The 14260-nt window shown below is 33.3% G+C and overlaps 2 protein-coding genes across 2 annotated transcripts; one reads left to right on the top strand and one right to left on the bottom strand.

Annotated features, from left to right (window-relative positions):
- The first annotated feature begins 136 nt into the window (after positions 1-136).
- Positions 137-10655, top strand: LOC107366379 (uncharacterized). Its single transcript, XM_015933967.3, has 7 exons — positions 137-1022; positions 1120-1301; positions 1417-3678; positions 4320-4821; positions 7032-7176; positions 7463-9469; positions 9690-10655. Exons 1-7 carry the CDS (start codon positions 312-314, stop codon positions 9695-9697), a joined length of 5817 nt encoding a protein of 1938 aa, XP_015789453.2. The 5' UTR covers positions 137-311; the 3' UTR covers positions 9698-10655.
- Positions 10656-11579: 924 nt separating this feature from the next.
- Positions 11580-12821, bottom strand: LOC107366344 (intraflagellar transport protein 27 homolog). The gene has a single exon (XM_015933924.3). The coding sequence runs from the start codon at positions 12378-12380 to the stop codon at positions 11778-11780; it is 603 nt and encodes a 200-aa protein (XP_015789410.2). The 5' UTR covers positions 12381-12821; the 3' UTR covers positions 11580-11777.
- Positions 12822-14260: the final 1439 nt, after the last annotated feature.

The raw sequence follows: 14260 nt of genomic DNA, 5'->3' as shown, positions 1-14260 counted from the left end.
AAAATTGTTGATGAAAAGGCATAGGTGGTGCTCAAGTAACCAGCCACTACCAACTCTCAATACGCTTTTGTTTAGCTAATGTAACCGGTTCTTAAGCCAACCCTGGTTTTTGCTTTTAACTCTCCCAGTGATCATCGGTGAAACCACACCTAACCTAACGAGCAATATTGTCTCATTTTTTTGTGTTAAATTTTTTTTATTGTCTTTTTTAAATAGTTTTAATTTTTAATAGTTTTGGATTGATTTTTATAGAGTGCCCAATTTTTTAAACCTTGTTTCTACCTGATTTTACTAAGTATAAAAAGATCAATATGTTGAAATATTTTAGGGGAAAACGTTTCAAGTCTTCTACAAGGTCCAAGTTAACAAAGGAATCATTTGGTCTGAAACAGACATTATCTCATGGATTTCCACATTCACCAACATGTATGGCGTATGACAGCAAGCTAAGTTTACTAGCCATTGGTTCAGAAAAGGGAGTTATAAAGATTAATGGTAGACCCGGAGTTGAATTGGAAATATCTCTAGGAGAAGAGACAGAGGTTCGTTCAATAAAATTTGTCGAAGGACGTGGACAATTGGTTGTTCTTTGCAGTGATAACAGCCTCAGTTTGTGGGAAATCAATGTTCAAAAGAGGGAAAATGGTGTTGAAAAAAGTTTCATCGAACAAGTTAAAACTTGCTCCTTTTTTCATAAAGAGCAAAGAGAAGGAAATCTTAAACAAATTACAACTATGACCATAAACTCTTCCAATCAATTTTTGCTAGTTGGAACTCAAGGTGGTAATATTTACATACTGTCATTAGAAACTTTTGACCTCACTAATGAAATAATATACCAAGATGTGGTCATACAAAATATTCCCGAAGATTCGCTCAAAAAAAGTAATCCAGGTGAAGTTGAAGTTATAGTTGAAAAACCTCACGATCCTGATAAATTCTTGATTGGTTACAATAGAGGTTTGCTTGTTTTGTGGGACAACAAAAATTTAACTACTGAGCATTTTTACATTTCAAACCAGGTAAGTTTACTTAAAGATGATCTCAATTTATTTTCTTGTTAAGTAAATATTGAATTAAACTAACATTTTCTCCAATCACTTCTTTCGGCTTTTGTAGCAACTAGAATCTGTTTGTTGGCTGCGAAACGGTGAAGAATTTATTAGCTCTCATGCCGATGGTATCTACATCAGATGGAAATTGAGTGACAATTTGAAACCATCACAAAAAGAAGAAAAAGAATATGGACCTTATGCCTGTAAACCTATTACCAAGATAATTGGCTTGACAACCATTGACAAGTAATTATTTTTCTCATCTTCTCAACAGTTATTTCTTGACAATTCAAGAAGCACACCTCTAGATAAAATAATTGTCTTATCTTTGTTTTTTTTTATTATTTTGATAACCTATTAGGGAAGAGTTTCTTATTTTTGGTAATGGTCTCCCGAGATATGACTTTAATGATAAATACTCTGTGACGATTATCAAGAAAGGTGCCGAGAAAGGAGAAAAGAAACATCATGTGTTGGATTTTCCCTCGGCCGTAATTGACTTTATAGTCATCAATGCCGATGATAAAGATGGGAAAGCTATGTATGACTATCCAGAAGCTTTATTAGTTCTCACTGTTCAAGAAATAGTTGCTATTGATCTTCAAAGTCCCGATTGGCTAGAATATAAATTGCCATATTTGTGTACCCTCAATTCTTCGGAAATCACCTCCTGTCAATATTTTTCTGATATCCCAGATGATGTTTACAAAAAACTTCAAAGCATTGGCACCAAACAAAATGAAAACAAGTACACTAATCGTGAATGGCCCATTAAAGGTGGTGTAATTGCTGAAAAGCCTTTCACTGTGACAAATGATGTTTTAGTGACAGGTCATGACAATGGTACCGTCCACTTTTGGGCTGCTGGTGACGTAACTCTTCACCATTTATGTTCCCTTGAAACTGTGAAGCTTTTTAATGATCCCGATGATGACATAATCCCGATTGACTCTGACGAAGTTCCAGCTAATGAGAATAGTAAAGAAGTTGAAGAGTTATGGCCACCCTTCCGCAATGTTGGCTCATATGATCCATTTGTTGACAATGTCAGGCTGAAAATACAAAAGGTTGTTTTCTCTCCCTTCTCTTCAACCTTGGTTGTTGGAGGCGGCTGTGGTCAAGTAATTGTTTTCAGCTTGACTGATGATAACAATTGCACTCCTCTTGTTGTCAAATCAATGAATATTATCCGTCCAGAGGAAAATTTCCCTTGGAAAGGCCAAGCAGCCCCTAAACCACGTTCAGAGCATGTTAAGTTTATTGGTTTCACTGCTCTTGCCTTAATTCAAACAAATCCGCCCTCATATGTGACAGCTTTAGCATGGCATCCTGAATGGAATCTTTTGGCTATTGGTACTGATTATGGGTTTGGTCTTTATGACTTCCTCCAACATACTGTTGTTGTTACTAAAAGTACTTTGAATACTAAGGATACTGCTGCTCTGGCTGAAGATAATGCTCCTATTTCTAGACACAAATCTTTTAGAAAATCTGTCCGTTATTCTTTCCGTAACTTGAAACGATTGAGATCTTTAAGGGATATTAAGAAACCTGAAGCCTCACCAGCATCATCTTCTACTCCATCTAATACACCAACTAAATCGAGTGATGATACAAGTAAACAATCTCAATCACCAGCACAAGAAGTGAAAACATTTGCAGTTAAACCGAATGAAAGACGGGTTGAATCTAGACCTAAGGATGAAATAACAGGAGCCGTTGTTAATTGTCTATACATTGGCTTAGCGGGTATTGATAAAAAGGACTCTGGTCAAGCCCCCACTCTCTGGGTTGGTACAAGAGCTGGTATAGTTTATGCATTTGCCTTTAAAGTTCCTGGTTTTCTACCTAAAGAAGGAGAAGAAGATTTGAGGAAAACAGAGAAAATTACTTTTAATTACGGTAGAGAAATTAGATTAGCACATGCAGCTCCGGTAATATTCATTCATCCCATTGATCCAACTGGATACCCACTACCAGACCCATTGGAAGTTAAACACGGCAAAGCCCGCGCTCCTTCAGCTGCAGATAAAGTTCTCGTTTGCACAGAAGAACAGTTCATTTTATTCACACTTCCACAGCTAAAACATCACTCTAAGTACAAGTTAACTGCAGGCGAGGGAATAAAAGCGCGCCATATCTCAATCTCTTCATTTACTTCAACTATAGATGAATCAGTGACTGAACAATGTGTTGTCTGTCTTACCAATAGTCGCGAGGTTGAAGTTTTCACAACCGACTTGGAGCAAAAAATGAAACAACCTTTGGTTGACGCTCAATACAAATCTGGTATTTCTTTTCCGAGATTTACTCCACATGCCGAGGCATTATATTTGCATTTATTCTGTGAATTTAGAAGATATTCTCTCTCACCAAAGCGGGTTGTTGAAGCTGTCTGCCTTATTCCTGTGCCAGAATCTGCCAGACCAAAAAAGGTTGTTGAAGTCGCCCCAAAGCCTGCACTTGCTAGTAAAGAGGCAGAAAAAGAAAACATTGAAAGTAAACCAGCTGATAAACAAGTTAAGGAACCAGTTGAATTACCAAAAGAGGAAAAAACTGACAAAAAAATTGACGAATTACCGGAAAAGAAAATTGACCAAACAGTAACCGAAACAGTTATAAGGTAACAAGAATAATACGTTTAGTATCTTTTTTCGTGTCAAAAATCCTTTCTATGGGAATTTCATGCTAAATTGTGGCTTGATTGTCATCAAATGGTTATACAGTCAACCCTCGAGTTTTTTGTTTTTTTGGAGTGCTGACATCTATGTGAACTACAGGGGGAAAAATAAATTTTACAGTTTAAACAATTAATCCACTCTAATGATTCCCCTTTAGCCTCACTAGTAGAGAGTCTCTACCCATCTCCCTTCAGGGGGGAGTCATTAGAGTGGACTTATTGTTTAAACCGTAAAATTTAATTATTTCCCCCTGTAGTTCACACAGATGTCAGCACTCCAAAAAAAACAAAAAACTCAAGGGTTGACTGTAATTGAAAATATCAATCACGCACATTTCATTAAATATTAGATCTTTAGCTTTCAATTTATGTTAATTTTCCTTCAATTACTGATTTTTAATCTCTCAAAATTACAAATTAAATCTAAATGTTAGACGATATTTTTAATTATAAAAACCTATCCAAATTACTAATATAAGCTAATGAATCAATCAATTGTTAGCATGAAATTCAAAGCAATTAAATGATTTTTACTTTTTAATTTACTATTTAAAATCAAGATACTAAAATTGTTTACTTTATAGTTCACAGATTGATAAACCGATTGAGGTAAAAACTGACCCACCAGTCGATGTTAAGATAACAAACACTGAGAAACCAGCTGTTGAATCAAATGACAAGCCAATTGAAGAACCAATTATTGCAAAAAACGACGAAACAAAGGATGAACCAATTGAAGAGCCAATTGTTGAAAAAAAAGACGAAACAAATGAGGAACCAATCGATGAAAAAATTGAAGAAAAAATTGAGGAAAAGATTGATGAGAAAATTGATGAAAAACTGGACGAGAAAATTGACGAAAAGAACGATGAAAAACTTGATGAAAAAATCGATGAGAAACTCGATGAAAAAATCGATGAAAAGATCGACATGGGAGCTGATAAATTAACAAAGAAAAAGCCCAAGAAGAAGTCCAAGAAAAAGTCTAAAAAACCAGCTGATAAACCGGTAGATGAAGGAGGCGATGAACCGATTGCTGACCCAATTGATAAAAAAATTGACAAACCAGTTGAAGAATTAACTAATTAGGACCATTAGAAACGAATCATTTTGCGTTGAATAATTTACAATTTTATCCGGACTTGATGTATAATATGAGGATGAATGTTGATTAATTTTCAGTATTAAATTCTGTTTTATTACATCAATAATTTAACCTCAATCTCAGCTGGAAATGCAAGTCCTTTAACAGATCAAAGAGTGTTGAATTAAGATGTTGATCGATTTATAATGAAGATTAATTTAAGTATTGAATGATTAATAAAATTTGAGATATTTCTTTGTATTTAATTAACCAAAATCTTCAACAAATTTATTTTTTGATTCGGTCATGAGCATGTTTGAAAATTCCCAAATTTTTAGCAAATTGATTAGAAGAAATTTCAAGGAGCTGGAATCGCCGTATAATAATTGATTATTTTTGCATCATATAACGATAAGAATTCCGAATTACAATACAAACAAATTTTGTGTGATTACAGTAAAATATCTCAAGCTTTTTAGTTGTGATACGAATGGAAGGCCAATGAACTGAATATCTAGGATTCATGGACTCGTAATAGCAATACTTAGCTAATTATTTCCATTGATGATGATAAAACTGCTGATTGGAGCTAATTAGAGTCAAATTCAATGAACTAAAATAGGAGATGTGCAACAAAAATCATTCAATGGGAACCAAATAAAGAAAGCAAACAATAATATTCAGCAATACAGGAATATGGTTTTTTTTGAAAAAGGTAGGTTCATTGATCTTCAACACTTGATGTCCATTGAATAATGTTAATAATGATATTGCGATTAAAACTGATGATAGCCAAAGTATTGGTTAAATCAACGACAAGTCCAATCTTCCCTGGAGAGATGAACAAGAGCCGAATTAGTTAATTGGTAACAGAAAAAAAGACACCAACAAAGGTAAAGCTTTTCAAGCGCATAATAATAATGGTATCCACTAGTCCAGAACAGGTTAATAATTATAATAATAAGTTGCCTTAGTCAAGTTGGATGTAAATGAAAAAAAATGTTATTATAATATTCAAACTAGATATTAAATTATCTAATAAGAGATGTTGATGGAATGATGAAAGTAAGGTTTACCCAATTTGTCCATTCAAAGCTCAAGAGCAAACTCATCAAGACACGAAAAATATTAATCAAAGTAACTCGAATCAGCTCAATAATTTCTCGAAGTTTAATATTCTGACAATTCAAACAATTAGTAAGAATCAGTTCAACAGTATCGACAGTTCAACATCATCAAGTCCAGACTTTGGTTAGGCTCTAAGATTTGGGTAAAACTAAAGCTTTGTTGATAATGTTAATGTGCATTTAAGATGTATTATAATTTATGCCTAATTTTGGTGGACTATTGAAAACAATTTAGAGTCAAACGATTAACTTGATTGTCTATTTTTAATTGTGTTGAAATTAAAGTGTGATCAACGCCTAAGACTGTAAATACATTGGTAAATGTAGGTAAAGAAAGTGATGCCAAAAAAAACCAAAAGTCAACCATCTCATTAGTTAATCATCTGCTTTGGTTAAGTCAAAAAAGGTAAAAATGGTTCCTATTTTGAGACACACCCGAGATACCAACACTCATCCCAATCTCACTCATCATTATTATCATCATCATTATCATCACCATAATCGACTTGCTCTTCATTTCCAATCCATTTGAGCTTTCATTTTTAATACATTGGTTTACCTTTTTTTTTTGTTCACAGTTCAATCTAGTCACTCTATTCAAATATCACACATATTTTTGGATAAACTGAAACTAATATGAAAAACCATGATAACTTTTCCTCCCTAATTCATTGCACTTCAACTCTTGCTTTAACTCTGTTTATCATCTTATCATCCTCAAATTACTGATATATTACGTGATTTATCTTGCTTCAATCATCATAATCACTCAAATTATCTCACATATTTTCAGCAATTTCTTATGTGTTCAATTATTTTGGGTGGACACTCATTTTTCTTCCTCTTTGTTTTCTTTCCCTTCATTTCTTTCTTCTTTTTTCATCATCTTTCATCAACTTTGGATATTTAGTCTTTTTTTACCCTCCAAGTTTATTTTTCATTTTTACCATAAAGCTAATAATAATGATGACATTAGAATCTGATACATTTTTAACCAGTTCACCAACGCATTTCAACCTTATTTTTGGCCCACATTTATTGTTACATTATTTACCATTTAGTGTTGTTTAATTTATTAATGGTGATACTCAACAATAACCTCCAACATCATCTTTGACAAACAAATCTTGGGTTCATCAATTTATTGTCGACAAATGATAACGTTTACCAATTCATCTTTTAACTGCTATTTTACAATTATTTTCACTCTCTGGCCCTTCATTATCAATGGTAAGTTTTAACGAGTTTTAATAATAGATTTAATTTGTTTTGATTTAAACTGTTTGAAATTCAACATTGAAACCATTAGCAACTTTTAAGCGGCTTGATAGTTTCATTGGGACCATTATGGCCACTAGGGCTGCTATCAGCTGTAATGCAATTTTAAACAGTTCATTAGACAATGAACAATTTAGTCTCAACATTAAAATAAGTGATAATTTTTTTAGATCAAGAGTTTCAACCAGTAATTTCAATTAAAGCTCAATATTAAATTATTTGTATCTTCTGTGGATAGGTTTAAAGCTCTATGGAACCAATCTTGACTCTGATTTGATCGGACCAGAAACAGCAGTGAACATCTCAAGTAACGAAACTTACCCTGACCATTTGAACCTATTATCAGATAAATTCGTGTCCAATGGAAGCAGTTTTGACCAAAATTTTGACCACACAACTAATAAACTCGACGATGAGTTAACCAATATCCAATTGCAAGATCGGAAAGCTCGGACCTTAAAACAAGCAGAGTTACCAACTTATAAAGAGAATGTAGATAATTATAATGGTCTAAAGAGGCTTGCTGGGACTAAATCTGATCAACATGTCAAAGATCAATCATTAAATTTGAAATCAACTCGAAGTTTGGACCCATTATCATTGGAGCTTTATGATCCTCAAGTATCAACTTTAGATGGACCCAACTCTAAATTCATCGAGTACCAAAATGATGGCATTGTATCAACTCAAGGTGAAGAAAATACACATTCAGCTATAGTCCCAGACAAACCTGATAACTACACTGACCCTGAGGAGAGATCATTATCACCTTTGTCCAGTTCTAATCATCGGTACCATTGGACAAACAAATCTTTGCCTGGAATACACTTTAGATCTCTTGATTCTGATGTAAATGGTGAAAGTACAAACAACGAATCAATTGGAATCATAAGCAATCAAACTCAATTGGATTCAGTCATTCATTCATCCTTAACATCTACTTCATCACCAATCAAATCTTCGGTCACTTCTTTATTTCCAACTGCTCTAGGAGTTGAAAGCCATGATGAAAACCATTCTAATTATAGATTGTGCTCTAGTCCCTATAACTGTCACCTTCATCTGAATGAACGTTGCGTGAGTTCAGCCAATTTCAACGTTTGCCAATGTGTTGAACCATTTCATCGTACAAATCATTCAGAGCCATGCCGAATTAAGAAAGGAGCATTAATTACAGTTTCTTTTGGTAATCTCATTTGGTCCGATGACTTGGCCAATATTTACTCTCCTCGTTTCATTGAAACTAAAGACCAGACTGAAAGATCTCTAAGAGTTATCATGGATAGATCTCCACTTTTAGCCTCAGGAATAGTCTCAATTGGAGTGCTCAGCTTTAGCCCGGGAAGTGTCTCGGCTAAAGCAATGGTCCATGTTCGTAATGATCTATTCACAAATAATTTCAAAGTCAACCTTGCTCGAGAAATGACTCAAGCAGTTGCCGATCTCAGTGAAAGTGCATCTTCCATGCCATCAGAATTGCTCTTTCGAAATGTAACCATAAAAGCTATCCAAGACGATATCGACCCATGTGGAATAGCTGATCTCAATTATTGTTCACCAAATTCAGTATGTTTACCGATTCCACCACAAGGAGCCATTGCCGCCAATTTACTATCAGAGCCAGGATTCCGTTGTCAATGTAAACCAGGTTTTACTGATTTGTCACCCAATCCATACTATCCTGGGGAAGTTTGTCGTGTTGAATGCCCATTGAGTTATTGTGAAAATGGTGGACATTGTTTGGTTAATGCGTTAGATTCAACGCTTTATTGTACTTGTCAAGACTGGAATGTCGGTCCAAGATGTCAATATTCTGGAATCTTGGTATTCAGTGTTCTTGGAGTGGTGGTTATACTTCTTATGCTTATTGTTGCCTGTACAACATCAGCCTTTTGTGGTAAACGAGTTACACGAGAGACTGTCTTTTCTCGCCGCGTGTCACCAGTTACTTATGATGATACAATAAGACCTTTCCGAATCGCTGTAAATAATTATGATTCACCTGAAATGACTAACGGACTAATTGTGGGCAATTCTCGTCGCATGGATTCATCTGCATCAGGTGGAAACAGCAGTGGAGGTGCAAATAGAAGGCTAAGTAGAGGAAGCACAGATGATGGAAGAGGAAAAGTGAAGCCACTTTCTGCTGGAGGAGCTTCTGGTTTCAAGGATGACTGTTTATCTGAACAAGCGAACCGTTTACAAGGTCTTTCCACTATTGGCTTAACTCAGGCCAATCTTTCAGGTAATCCAGATACAAATGACTCGGAAGTTACCCTGTCTTCAGGTAACAAGGTGCCTCATTCATCATCAACATCAGCATTGAATATGTCACCTGAAAAGGATAGCTACCGAGATGTTTTATCAATACTCAATTCTAGTAATGAAAATAATAACTTTAACCGTAAACAAGGTAAACAAAATCAACAAACTCAGGTTACATGGTTTTAATCTATTTTTTAAAGGTTACTGATGATATTCAGCTGTTCAAACGATTATTTATTATTCAACTGTAAAACGCAAAATACTGTGGTCAATTATCAATGTGAAGACAACATTGATTCGGATCTTTAATCAACTATATAAATCTCAAATCTTCATCAATGATCTCAAAGTAATAACTAGCCAAGGAAACATCTGGAAGATGAACAAACTAAATAAGTACAACAAAAAGACTGGTGGATTCAATAAACAGTTCAAAACACTACATGATTTAGATGATCATTTGGGGAAATTTCCTTTTATTTATTTAAATTCATTATTGCATTCTGGTCTGGAAATCGAATTTGACAATCCTTTCGAAAGATTTGGACATTTTATCTTCCAGAAAATGGTTTTTATAATAAAAGACTCATCCAGTTCAATAACAAAGCCTGTAAATATAATTAATCATCAAAAAATGCCAAATTTTGAGCTGTTACTTCTGGTCAAGCTGTTTTTTAATCATTGATCTCATCTAAAAAAGTCTTTTTTCCAAAAATCTTTCCAGTCAAAGCAACATTATTCATTCTAAGTCATAAAAACTAAATTTTCAACTAGCACAATACCAGACATTTGTATTAAAAGTACAGTTTGAGCAAATGAGATGATTGTTTCAAATCCTATGAAAATTAGGCCATTCAATGATCATCTCTAATCCAAATGATCTTTAAAGCCAAATTTAAGATAATGTTAAAGTCAATTGATTCATCAACAACTGATGCCCAATTGGACTCTTTATTTCTGAATGATAACTGTTGATTCATATCACAGATCATAGAGTCTCTCAAACTGCCACTTAATATCTAACTTTATGTCGTATTTACGATCAATTTGTTCATTTATTAAAGTGATTTTACATAGTAAATGCTGAATGAATAGTAAACTGAATTCACATTTTCACGCATCATATGCATTTGTCAATAAAACTGAACATTATTCCAACAAACAAATATTTCTCATCAAATTATTTTCCAATTTATGAATATGTTTCTTCACAAGTTGATCCTTTATTATCTCATCTTTTCATTAAACTAACATTTAAAATACAGTCAAACCTCTCAAAATGAGACTCTCTTAAATTGAGACGTTACTAAGCAACAAAGACGCTGCACCGCTAATTAAAATATGAATAAACTAAAAATTAATTAAAAATTACAAATTTAATGACCGATTATGACGACAAAAGATTTCCAAAGACTAAGAATTTATCATTAGTTTAATAACAACTTTAATCGAATCATTTTATGAACTTTTCTCGAAGTCCAAATCTATTTTCAGAGTTGATTCTTTGAAAATAGCCCCTAAAGCTATCCCCACGAAGTCTCATTTTGAGAGGTTTGACTGTAGCTTCAAAGAAACTCTCAACAAAATTTCCATATTGTCGATCAGAATAAAACTCGTAGCAACTCCTTGAACCATCAAATTTAGATAAATTTTTCTCATCGACTATTAATAAACTATTATATTGAGTATAAACAAATTAACCTATTTTAAGTTTCTTAAAGAGCACAAAAAGTCATGATAACAATGGTAAAGACTGAATGAAGGCAAAATAGGTAAGGAAAGGGTTCATCTCTGACTATAAAAATAGAGCATTAATAGCAATAATTTATGATTCCTAGTCACGATATTTTACTTATCATGATTATCAAAATGATAAATGTTCAATAAAGTTATTTGATTAGAAAGACATTTTCATTTAAACGTTTAACTAAACGCTGTCAATCACCAAAGGATGTTTCAATATTAAAGAGTAGTCATGAAATTGAAACCTAAAAGCATTAAAAGTCAACCAATTCAACTACCAGAGTTTATTTAAATTATTCAATGGGTTAACTGCTCTAGTGTGTCTATTAAAGTCGAGTAATTTCATGATAACATTCAAAATCAATTTATTGTTTTCACCAGAAGACAAAATTGAGAGTGGAAAGTAAAAGTGAGTGAAAAATTGAATGTTGATAAATAAATAGATGAACACAGTTATTATTCATAGACATAAATAACTAAAGGTCAATACAATGAGTTGGTAATGATAATGGACAATGGTTATAGTTGGGTGAAGTTGATAACCTTCAATTTGAACGATTAGAATCAAACCAGGTTCTAACCAAATGATTAAACGATTCTTCAATTGCAATATTATCCTTGGCGCTAACATCAAAATATCTCATTCGTAAATGTTTGGCCCATTGGCGAGCTTCTTCCTCATCGACTGCTCTTTGCTCAGTTAAATCAGTTTTATTGCCCAAAATGACACCAACAATGCCCAATGTATTGGTAATGTTGTTGTTGTGAGTTGATGTTGACGGATTGTCTAAATGTTTGTCAAATTTTCTCAAATAATCAGAGAGGATTGATTGTAAATGGTAAAAGGATTCTTCTCGAGTTACATCAAACACACCGATAACCAATGAAACATTGTTGGCCCACAAAGATCGAACCAGATCGGAATAAATGGAGCGACCAGAAAAGTCGTAAAAGTAAATATCAATTGAACACAATTCTTCTCGCGATTCGACCAATTTAATCGACTTTGAAACAATGTTCACTCCTTTGGTCATGTTGTATCGTTTGCTGAAAGGAACTGGATAACCAAGAAGACAATTGAGAATCGCTGTTTTACCAACGGCTTTATCACCAACAACAATTGCTTTACATCGAGAAACATTGGTCATGTTTGAAGCACTGGCCACTTACAATATAAAATATTTCACAAGTAATTGTTGATTAGATGAGTTTGGGGAAATTGGGTAAAATTAAGAAATTATTAAATAAAAACAAGTTTAAAATGAAATTAATTTACACATTTGAATTAAGTAAATTGATTACAATGAGAACGAATTTTATATCACAAGTTCAATGTTTGTTTCGATTGTTATGCTCCAGAATCTATTGGTTACCATCATTATCATGTAATTTACCTCTACCTTTACCTTTTTCCTAGAATGAGAATCAATTCAAACTATGTTACCTGGAAACCAACAATGAAACCGACCTCTATTGATCATGAATCGAGAGTCTAGTGAACATTCATGAAGATTCACTACAACAAATCATCTGACTCGTCAATTGTTAATCATGTTTTACTATACTTAGAATTTACTATTTTCATTTCATTCAGTAATTTCTTGCTCATTTCTGTTTTGACTTTTAGTTAAATATTGACTTTTATACTGAAATTATTGATTGCTTGCTTTAAAAAACTAACCCAATGCATGGCCATCTATGTTTTATTTAAAATGAACCATATCTGGTTAACCTCAATTGAGTTGATTGAAAAAAGCCAATTTGATGCTGTACGCCTGGAATCTGCACACTAACTTCAGAAACCTCTTTTCATGCCGAAACGGGTTTCTTCAATTTGACAGAAGATGAAAATTTTATCGACTTAGAAACACTAGAAATTTGTGTTTTTCGGACAAGTTGACACTCAGTTTTATCTGGCATATTGACTATTGATTTACCTTCATCAAAAACCTATTCACTGAACCATAACAGACTACAACGGCAATACAAACGGATTGCTTGGGTAATTGTGAAAACAAAATGAAAGCGAAGGAGGAAATCAACAAAATTATCGGTATCGGGGAACACGGCCTCTAGTCTTCAGGTAATCGAGAATCTAATAACTAGGGCTTGGATTTTTGGGATTTTCCCAAAGTTAGAATTCGGTTCTAAAGGGCTAACAACACCATATTACGACAGAAATAGCTTAGAGAAATAGATTGAAAAGACATCTAATTTTCCCAATTTTCCCAAAATCCACTGAATCTTCCCAAAAATCCCGAAATTTAATAAGAATACGCTTCATAGCTTTTTTTCCATTTAAGTGAAATTGGTATTTCAACCAACAAAACCGATTTGAAGATATTATTTGTAGCGGAAAAGCACTTTATTTGAAAATTTTTTATTTCAGTTCTAACAGATTTTATTCATTTTATTATTCATTTATTTCAATCAAAACAATATATGTTGAGTGTCGATTGAAGTACTATTGATCGTCACTGGCCAATAAATATTCATAGCGTCTATAATGCTTTGGAAACAGAATTTATATTCTTAAGATCCTTCAGCATGGCTTGAAGTTTATCTCGAATTTCTTTCAAATTGATAATTTGTTGAACGCTATCACTTTTAAATTGTAACACTGCATCCTTGATATTTTCGAGTATCGTTTGAAAACTGTCTCTAAGAGACTCTGTAACTGTGGCTCCTGTTTCTACATCTATTGCATGAACACAAAAAATGAAAGAATAAACAATTAAGAAGATTGAGCACACTTTAAACAATCGCATTTTGACTTTTCGATTTATTAGTTGTAAAATTAAAGATATCGACACAAAATAGCTTTTTAAACTGATTTCTGATCTTTTGGAAACTTCTTTATTGTTTGCTTCATGAGTGTTGAACAAATATCAATTTTATAAACTGGCGACAATAAGTCATCTAACCAATGATATCTGTATTCATGAATATTTATGATTTTTAAAATAGAATATCAGAATCATTATTCAGCTTTGACAAGAAATCGCGATTAGAAATGAAAAGGTTCCTT

Source organism: Tetranychus urticae, chromosome 2, assembly GCF_039701765.1.
Source record: "Tetranychus urticae isolate SD_2017Ah chromosome 2, NJAU_TeUrti_SD_1.0, whole genome shotgun sequence".
Taxonomy (NCBI): Eukaryota; Metazoa; Arthropoda; class Arachnida; order Trombidiformes; family Tetranychidae; genus Tetranychus; species Tetranychus urticae.
The sequence above is the reverse complement of the archived record's forward strand: the minus strand, read 5'-3'. Positions and strand labels throughout refer to the sequence as shown.